Genomic DNA, 10,749 nt, shown 5'->3' on the forward strand with positions numbered 1-10,749 from the left:
ATCTCTGTCCGGTAAGATAGCGGCAAGCCACTTTGATCAGAAACTGTTTGATCTCAGCCTCCAGACTCATATTAAAGGACCAGCAGAAGCCTATCATTAGCTGTGGCACTTTTATCTGCAAAGGCTGCATCAAAGCCACTGATCAGACAATACTATTCATAAATGGTGATGGAAATGCCATCCGGTTACAATTTTTACTGTGCAAAAACATTGAAAGTCTGAATGATTATAAGCATTTTTTTTTTTTTTTTACTTTATTTGTGCATTATTTTAATTTGAGCAACAACAAAAAAAGTCCCTTGCTTTCTAATCTTTAACCTCTTGCCTTTGCTGATTAGCGCTTGTCAACTAAAAGGAAAAGTGAAGCTAATTATTATCTGGGCTGGAAACACAGATGCTGGATAAATGAGAGTGTTGCACTCTGAATATGAGATGAGGATGTGTCAGACCCGTAACATTATGACAGCTTCTGACTGAGCCCTAAGGGGAACTGTCAATATTTACTGAGTGTCAAGCCCATTCAGATAACCTCATGATGACTCATGCCTACCACATATTTGAGTCAAGTGGACTTTGGATGCAACTTCCGGAAAAAGTATAAATTATATTATATTTGATAAAGTTGCATGATTATTGTAGAAAAGAAGTATTTGTCTGCAGTGCTGTAGAGTGCAAGATCTATCTATCTATCTATCTATCTATCTATCTATCTATCTATCTATCTATCTATCTATCTATCTATCTATCTATCTATCTATCTATCTGTCTGTCTGTCTGTCTGTCTGTCTGTCTGTCTGTCTGTCTGTCTGTCTATCATCTATCTATCTATATCTATCTATCTATCTATCTATCTATCTATCTATCTATCTATCTATCTATCTATCTATCTATCTGTCTGTCTGTCTGTCTGTCTGTCTGTCTATCATCTATCTATCTATCTATCTATCTATCTGTCTATCTGTCTGTCTATCTATCTATCTATCTATCTATCTATCTATCTATCTATCTATCTATCTATCTATCTATCTATCTATCTATCTAGTCAGTATCACCATAACGTACAATATCTAATACATTTATATTAAATAAATGTAGTTAATATGTAATTAATGTAATATATTTATTTATTTATTTAATTTAAATATATTTTTATAATTTTTTTAAATGTGTAACAACTTGAAAATTCTCTCTTTAAACCTGTGTGGTTTGGGATTTAAACCCTACAAGCTACACAAAGTCTACTAGACAAACAAGTTTCACACTGGTATGAAGAACTGCTATTAAAACGTGTTCTTTTCTTTGGTCGTGTCTTATCTTGCCTACAGCTCCCATGGAGAGTCAGGTGGATGATGCCCCTGATATTTACAACTCTTGAAATAAGTGTAAGAATTCATAGGTAAGCAATATGTAATACGAGTAAAATGATTAATGAGACAATAAATTGTGGTCTGAACATACACAAATATTGTAAAGATAAAAGATTGTATATTCATTTAAATGACTCGAAATAACCAAAATAAGTCACTCTAGATCAGGGGTTGTCCAAACTCGGTCCTGGAGGGTCACTGTCCTACAGTTTAGCTCTAACTTCCCTCAGCTCACCTGACTGGAAGTTTCTAGTATGCCAAGTAAGAACTTGATTAGCTGGTTCATGTTTAATTGGGGTTAGAGCAGGACAGTGGTCCTCCAGAAGCAGGATTGGAAATCACAGCGTATCAACACTATAGACATACACGTCAGTGATTTGAGGTCATGCCCTTTCTGTGGCTGTTGTTGAGTGCTCTGAATCTTCAGGCGGACACGAAAGGGCATTGTTCTGTGCTGAAGTATCACTTTAAGGTTCACAAGTAGACATTGTCTGGAAAAGCCTTTATTACTGTGACTGAACCACTTTTACCTACTGTCGGTTTCTGAAGGTCATTCCCTAACTAGACATTTGCCAGGTTAGATGACAGATTTTATCTTTTAAAAGCACATTATAAATACCTGCAATGTATTGTACAGTCATTATTGTCCTCGAAAGAGAAACTAAAGATATTCCAACGATCATAAAAATATGTTTTGGTACACAGACAGGTTACTAGTGTTCATTGGTAGACAGCAGCTCACTTACCAGCAATTTCTAAATGTTTCCATCTTACGTCGGTGGACGATGTGCATGTAATCGATTTTGCTGTGAATTTCATCCTTGTCACATTACATATGCACTGATTTCGCTCATTATCATGAAAGTATAAAATGTGTATTTCTTCAGCACACATTATGAAAATGCCCTAGCTAGTGAAATATTTACAGGAAATTGTTTCGAAAACTCTTATTCATTTAAGGTGGAGATTGGGACTTACTATTGACTCACAAATATCAATATTTACAGCCAATCGCTGTAAACTGCACAGACTGGACACATGATGAAAATGGAGAAGGTATGAATGAAGCATTTGGAAGCTGCATAAGTAAAACATTTAAAACTTCACAACCTGATGTTCACTGATGAAAGATGTGAGACTGAGTGAGAGTGAGAGTACAGGTGGGGCTACGCTAAAACTTTTTAAACATCAAGCATTTATTTCAGTAATTTGTTTTTAGGGAAATGATGAATGCAATGCCTGGGGCTAGTTGAACACAGTTCAATTTGTTGAGAAGAGCAGACTGTCGTACCGATGGATGATTTTGGAGGCTTTTTAGTCCACGGGAAGAATATACAGAGAGGACAAAAAGTCATGTTCTACTTGAAAGGTAGGTACTTTTTTTCTCCATTTCGTTATGTAAAAAAATCAACAACAAATGAGCTACTTAATTCATAGAGTCTGCATGTTTATCTTTTGTGCTTTTTTTATTTCTTGAGTGTTTTCTCTATGTAGTAAAAGGCCCAGCTTTGTGAAAACAAAGATATTGTTTATTATATTTTTATTCATTTGTATTATATATGCCAAATCATATTATGCAAAACACATTGCTGAAAATTGCTGCAAAAATGTGAGATCAAAAAGATAAAAAAAATAAATAAAAAATAATCACTAAACCTACCCGTTTTTACAGCATTAAAACAACTGTTTACTATAGAGCAAGCTATATGTAATATGAAAATGCATTTATATACCATGCACAATCTTCAAATGAACTAAATGAGGTTGTAGAGCAAACAAGGGGAAATGACATTGGCTAAATAACTGATAAAATCATGTGGACTGATGTGGTCACAAGCAAACCCTCCCTGCTTTAACCTTTCAGAATCAAGGCTGATGTTGAATATACTGATGAAATTACCTTTATGGCCTCCGTTTTGCATGTTTATGCATTGAAGTCTGAATGACTGATCCCTCTCGGCAGATGTTTCAGGACTTAAACATAAGGTTCTCTGATATATTCATCAGTACACAGGGTTCGGCAATAGATCATGTTTGCATAATGAATTAAGGTATTAAGGACTGGAGCTGCCATTTGCTTTGCTCCAGAGCGGTGGCCTGTTTACTTGCAGATGACATTCATCACAGCCAAAGTCAGATGCTTAATGTGCATGAAACAAACACAAGCAACAAGCTCCGGCTAGAGAGTGAAACAGAAACAGAACGACGTTCTTTCAGCACTTTAGAATTATGAATTTAGCATTTCTCATCACACACTGTGAGAGTGAAAAGCAAGGGTAATGACTGTTCACCAATGTAATTTACAACGGCCCATTCCTCCTTTAATTTCCTATTGACCGGAGGATCCGTGCCTGATCTGTCTGACTTTGGATTTGAATTTATAGATGTTTCCTAATGCATAAAAATGGTTCTAGCTGTGAATAGTTTGCATTTGAACATTTGAAACTGGCTTACTATACATTTTAAATGGAAAATACAAGCAATTAGATGCTTCATGAACTAGATATATTTTCCATTTAAAATGTATAGTAAGCAAGTTTCAAATGTTCAAATGCAAACTATTCACAGATAGAACCCTTTTTATGCATATATATATATATTTATAATGCATCATTGCTGAATAACATAATTCATTTGTGTTTGATTTTATGTGTATGTGTGTGTATAAAATCAAATATACAAATGAATTCTTTTATTCAGCAATGATGCATTATAAATGCAAAATAAATGAATAAACAAAAAACAAACAAATAAATAAATACATACATAAATACATACATACATACATACATACATACATACATACATATATACATACATACATACATACATACATATATACATACATAAATAAATACAGTTCTTTTGAACTTTTTATTCATCAAAGAATCCTGAAAAAAATCTATCACAGTTTCCACAAAAATAATAAGTAGCACAACTGTTTTTAATATTGATAATAATAAGAAATGTTTCTTGAGAAGCCAATCAGCAGATCAGAATGATTTCTGAAGGATCATGTGACACTGAAGACTGTAGAAATGATGCTGAAAATTCAGCTTTGATCACAGGAATTAATTATATTTTAAAATCAAATAGAAAACAGCTATTTTAATTTGTAATAATATTTCACAATATTACTGTTTTTGTTTAGTCAAATCAGTCTGGGTTAGCAAAGGTTATTTTCAAAAACATTTAAAAATCTTACTGACTGATAATATAATAATATAATATAATATAATATAATATAATATAATATAATATAATATAATATAATATAATATAATATAATATAATATAATATAATAGTTTCAAATAGAAAATATGTTTGTATCCCTTTTTAAAGCTTACATTCCTATTTTTGCTATTCTAACTACAGTATACATATATATATCAGCATTTATCATTGTTTTTCTTGCTGTCCGTGACCTTATCAGAACAGACCTGTGACCCATTTTGGAGTCGTGACCCACCAGTCAGTCTAATCAATAAGGTTTTCCATACACACACACATTTCCAGAATAAGGAAGGTGTACAGTCCGTGCGTGCCTTGTGATAGAAGGATGTGATACCTGTGAGAAGGTGTGTGATGGTGGTGTTCCCACTGCAGTGCTGGATCAATGCGTGAGGTGTGTGTATGTCAGGCTGGGGCGAGGACCCGGTCAGGACAGGTGCAGGTTCTCAGCTCATGCTCCCTGCACTAATTAAGTTTAGGGGCTTTGTGTGTCCGTGCTTGGTTACTCTGGCAGCCTACGAGGACTCAGCGTGCAGGGATTTACCCGAGAGACGTAATAAACACGGTCTTACTTCTTCAAATCACATGTCCTTTGTTCATTCTCATGGGAAAGGGTTTTCTTCATGGTCCCCTTAATCCTGTGCTTGGAGCCTGTTTTTACCACTCTTCCCTTTCCTATCTCTCTCTCTTTCTCTCTCTCCATCTATATGTCTTACATACCCTCCACCACAGAAGCTTGTTGCTACAAAAGGGGTTATTTTAAGAGCAGACACTAACTCACTTGGGACATGTATTGCACTCAGCTTCATCGGTCTCTTCCTTTGACAGCCTGGAGGATTGGAAGGTGCCGTCACATTACTTATTACAGAACATAACGGCATACAATTCAGGTTTTATTGTTATAAATATTCAATTATTTTTAATAATAATATGTAATATCAGCATTTAAAATTTTGTTGTTAAAATCTATTTCTACGCATAATGTGCAAAATTTAGGTAATTCTGGTAATAGGCTCTTTGCACGTTCGCTTCCGCGTTTTGTCTCATCCCGCCCACTACATTTTCAGCCAATCACCTGAGCTGAGCTGTAAATGACAAATGACTAGTACTTAAATTATAATGGATAAAATTGACATAATTAACACAAACTAAAAGATATATTAAAAAATAAAGATGAAGAAAAATAACAATTACAATAGGGACCCCTAAAAACAAGACATTAATAAAAATGACAAAACACAACAAAATTACAAAAACTTCTACTAAATGCAAAATAAAAAATGGAAAATATAAAAGTAAAAATTATAAAAACTATTATAGTTATATAAAGTTATGTTAGATGGCGCAGGTTGATGGTCCTCAAAGGTGCTCTAAGTGATGTTGGGTGACGTCACTTCTTGTTGACGTTTAAAGTATTGTCAAACAAAATGGAGGCTAGCTAGACCCTCCCTCCTCCTCATCCGCGCACTAACCCCCCAAACCCCACCCCCAATCCTTCTTGTCGGTTATTGGCTGGAACAGTTTGTTATGTTTCGTGGTGCGGGTTAGCCCAGTTTGTTTTTCTTGCCGTTTGTGGAGCCTGGGCTGTCTACAGAAACAGCGTTTTTTACAGTGTGTTCAGGGGACAGGCAGCTAGCGGATGGTGAGGAGATGTTTTGGCCTAAAAAATGCGTGAAATCGCTTAGAGCACCTTTAACTCAATCTGCTTGTAATCACATCGTTATCTATAGGGCACAGCTGATTGGTTCCTGCTGTTTCAGTAGCCAATGAGCTCGCCGCTCAACCTTCAATTACTCAGTCAGCATTTTCTATAGCAGTGCAGCGCGCTTTCAGAAACCCTCCACCTTCCCCAGCTCCACCTGTATAGATCTGCTACGGGTAATTCATGTACGCTATATTGTACAGCAGCAGCATGTCTTGCTCACAGCGTGTTGTGTGTAGCAACAGTAGTAGTAGCAAGTCCTGTACTTACTCTGCAGACGCAGCAGCAGATCTATTCCACCAGACCAAACTTATCCATTACCATGCCAAACACTCAGAGAGCTGTCATGACTCAGTTTTCATAGTTTATTTTATTGCTTGCTTCAAAAAAGTATTTATAGTACAGACTCTAAATTCTGATTGGATGAGCTGTTTGTGTAGTATATTACTGTTAATAACTGTTAATTTCGGTTAATAATGTCCTTATTTATAGTACATTTGTTTAGTTTTTTTATATTGACACCATGTTATAAAATGACAGTGATCAGAACACACATTTCCCAAGATAAAATCACCAACACATGGCATCTCATGGCTAATGGTGCAGTCATATTTACCTTTGTATGGTGAAATACTGTGGGATAAATGCAGTAATCTTAATAGGAATCCTCATTATCTGGGGTTTTGCATGAGGGGATAGTGAGGTGAAAATTTGTACATCCATGACTGAGACCCAAATTATTTACATTTCTGCAGAATGATTTCTCCAGACTGCCATACAACTATTTACAACTCTTGTTAGAAATATTCACTGCGTCTTCCTCAGTATGCAAAGGGAGAAGTCTTCAGGCGATTACTTTGTCATTCAGACACAAACCACGAAGGCTCGCCTGAACTATTGTGCTGTACCTGAGCCTCGGAGAGCCGGCAGTCAGGCACCTGCTCACAGTGATTTAGATGATCACAAATAAAGCAAGTTCTAACATCTCCGTCTCAAGACCAGGGCTTTTGAGGCTTATATTAACAAACACATGAATGTGCCAGCACAAATGCAACAAAAACTAATTGACCAGTGACCAGATGGCCGGCTACACACCGGTCAAGTAAACATCCACACTCGCGTGGAATCAAGCCAAAGGTTTCACTAAACTAAAATGAGAACTTCTTCTGCGGATATTACAACAGTCATGAGAATGAATATATCACACTCACAGTTGATAAGCTTAAGATAAACATCTTTCTTTCTTTTTTTTAAGAAATATGATTTGTGTTTGAATGTTGACATGAAATTTCAAGCAGTTGTGATCAGCATTTTGACATGCTTTAATAAATCTAAAAGTACTTTGAAAATGTTTTAGCTCTACATACATTTTTTATGACCTCACATTAATTAAGAAACTACATGAAATATTTGTGCTCAAAAACAACCATCAAAGCACAGTTTCTTTTAAAAAAGAACTAGTGAAAGCTTTTCGGTCATTAAAAATGATGAAAAATGATGTATGTATCTTATGTATCTTTTTTTTTAAAAAACTAATAAAGAAAATATAATAATACTGATAATTATAATTCCACCAATGGCTCCAAGAATTGGAGCCATTGGTGGCTCCAGGTAAAGATTAAGCTATAAGCCTTCAGCAAAATTCAAACTGTAAAACAATTATGAAACACAAAACAATTCAATTCAATAATTTATAATAATAAAGAAAAGAAATATCAAACCAGTGTTTTGCCTAACAGAGTATATATATGTATCATTTAAATTTAAAATCTTATCCATGTTACATATAACCAGTTAATGTGAGTTACGTAATCAGATTACTTTTTCAAATAATGTTTTATGTTATTACCCATTTATTGAATGACACGTCTCCTTTCTCCATGTTAAGAGAAATCACACTGTTCATGTACATGAATTTGCATTTCCTTCATCCTGAAGCTTATTAATTTCACTTTTGGTTTGAAAGGGCCTTTACTTTTGCCAAAAGCGAGAAATGAGAAAAAGTAACACAAAAGGACTGTAACACATTGCTTTCTATAAAAAGTAACACAATATTGTAATGCATTACTTTGTAAAAGTAACTTTCCCAACACTGTATATACATATAAAATTATTTATAAATATAAAAAAACTATAATACTGTGGTTTAATTCTAGTAATACCATAGATTTTTAATTCTCATGCACTCATAATAAACCCTAAAAATGTCTTATATTCGATGATAACTCCATATTTATGCATCTGAAATGTAAATGTAAACACATTCTGGAATGGCTAATTACTCTTAAGTCTCATAAGCCGTGGTTTGTCAAAGCAGCCGCTGGTGTTTGTTGGAAGCCGCACACAGTGGAAATGGACAGTATCAGATTGCACCTCTTTGTCCTGATTACCAGAGCTGTGCCTATAGAGCAAGAGCTTATTAACATGGATGAGGGGGTCTGAGGGGGCTCAGCATAAATACCTGCACACGCCCCGCTCGTGTCACACAGGTGAGTCATGACCTGCCAGGCCTTCAGCACCAGCGATTCCTTCACGACTCTGAGCGGAGATTCGCTGCTCATGCACCACAGCGGAGCCGCAGACTGTCTGCCCGTCACCAGCCATGCCAACATGGGCCCTCCAGGTAAATCTAGAAACAATGCGTGATGCTAATAATACAATGCAACTGACTATATAATGGAGCGTGGTTAGGATAGCTAATAAATAATCGTATTGGCTTTTGTTGTTGGTGTCTAACTGTACAGTATACAATACTGCAATACAGTGTGTTTGTTCCGTGTGTTCGGCTGGTAAACACTTTTTACATTTATTATTCATATATAGCATAATATTTCTTTTTTAGGCTCTGTCATGTTAATAATTTTGCATATTGTTGAGCCTATGCAGTTCATGGTAGTACATTTCAATGTTGATTTATTTTTTGATTTTTTGAGTCTTATGAATTTGAGACAAAACCCACGCTATAACGTTTTAAAGTTTGGGGTCTGTAAGATTTTTAAACGTTGTTTAAAGAAGTCTTATGTTTGCCAAAACAATTCAGTAATATTACACAAATTGATCACAATTTAAAATAAAATCGGGTTACATTTTATTTGGTAACACTTTATTTTCATTGTTACACGTTACATATATTTAGTTATATTGTAATACTATAAATTATGCATAATTACATGCAACTAGCCCTAAACCAAACCAAAATTACTTAATTTTACTATTTAAAGGTGCTTAAATGTATAATTACAGTGTAACAAAGACACCTTAAAATAAAGTGTAACCCTTTATTTTAAGGTGTCAATGTTACAGTTATACATTTAAGTACTGAGTAATAATACGTAACTAGATGTACTTACGGATTGGGGTTTGGTTTAGGTTTAGTTGCATGTTATTATGCATAATTTATAGTTATTACTAACTATATATAACATGTGTAACAAGGACACTGTAAAATAAAGTGTTACCTAAAATTGTAATATATGTTAAAATGTCATTTATTCCTGTGATGAAAAGCTGAATTTCAGCATCATTACTCCAGTCTTCAGTGTCACATGATCCTTCAGAAATCATTCATGCTGATTGGAAACATCTCTTATAATTATCAGTGTTGATATTTCTGTGGAAACCGACACGTTTTGTTGATTCTTTGATGGATAGAAAGTATCAAAAGAACAGCATTTATTTGAAATAGAGTTTCTTTGACATTATACATTTCATTTTGAAAAAAAAAATATTTGAAAAAGTTTAGGGTATAAAGTTGGACTTTTGTAGATCAGTCTCAAATCTGAGATGACAGCATTTGTCCAGTGGGAATACTTCCCATATAGAGGATTTTTTATTTTTATTTTTTTCATAATGAAAGAGCAAGGTGAGAAACGAGAGAGAGAGACTAGACTATGAGCGAGTGTCCTTTCGACCTAGTCTATATGACCCTAAAGTTGTCATATTATTTGGTATTATCTCCAGTCATCACTCACCATCTGTCTGACTCTCACTGAGGGAGTGACCTTTCCTGAGATCTCATCTCTTTTACCCTGGGGAAATACTCTTGGAAAAATAGCACCAAATCAAAAGTATAATGCATTGACCAATGTCTTTTCATATCAGAAACACTAATTTCTCTTTCGTCTCTTTCGTTCACCAACACTGTAAAAAATGATCGTAATTTTAACGGTAAAAGACTGTAAAAATGCTACAGTGAAAAACTGTTAATTGGTTAACAGAAAGTTTCCGTACTATATACAGTAAATAACTGTGATAGATCTAATGGTAATTTTACTGTAAAATACCGTTAAATTTACAGTTTTTGAAAGTGAAAAAGAACAACTCATTGTATAATTTACAGTAAAAAAACGTAAATTGTCATTCCCACAATTCCCTGTGTGACACTTCACATTTGATGTATTTTTGTTGAAATAACTATGTTTCTTCATAGTTTTCTTAGCTTTTTTCTA

At 34.6% G+C, this 10,749-nt stretch overlaps 2 protein-coding genes across 2 annotated transcripts in view; both read left to right on the forward strand.

Moving 5' to 3' along the window:
- The window catches only part of enox1 (ecto-NOX disulfide-thiol exchanger 1), a 456,290-nt gene that overhangs the window by 87,926 nt on the left and 357,615 nt on the right, over positions 1-10,749 (forward strand). The window lies entirely within an intron of this gene.
- pou1f1 (POU class 1 homeobox 1) overlaps positions 8,798-10,749 on the forward strand; it is a gene marked incomplete at its 5' end in the record, with an annotated part of 12,918 nt that continues 10,966 nt past the window's right edge. The window contains one exon of the mRNA XM_079881701.1: positions 8,798-8,924. Within this exon, the coding sequence (XP_079737827.1) occupies positions 8,798-8,924 (127 nt within the window). The remainder of the gene's footprint in view (positions 8,925-10,749) is intronic.

The sequence above is a fragment of the Squalius cephalus genome (genome assembly GCF_949319135.1).
Source record: "Squalius cephalus genome assembly, chromosome: 9".
Taxonomy (NCBI): Eukaryota; Metazoa; Chordata; class Actinopteri; order Cypriniformes; family Leuciscidae; genus Squalius; species Squalius cephalus.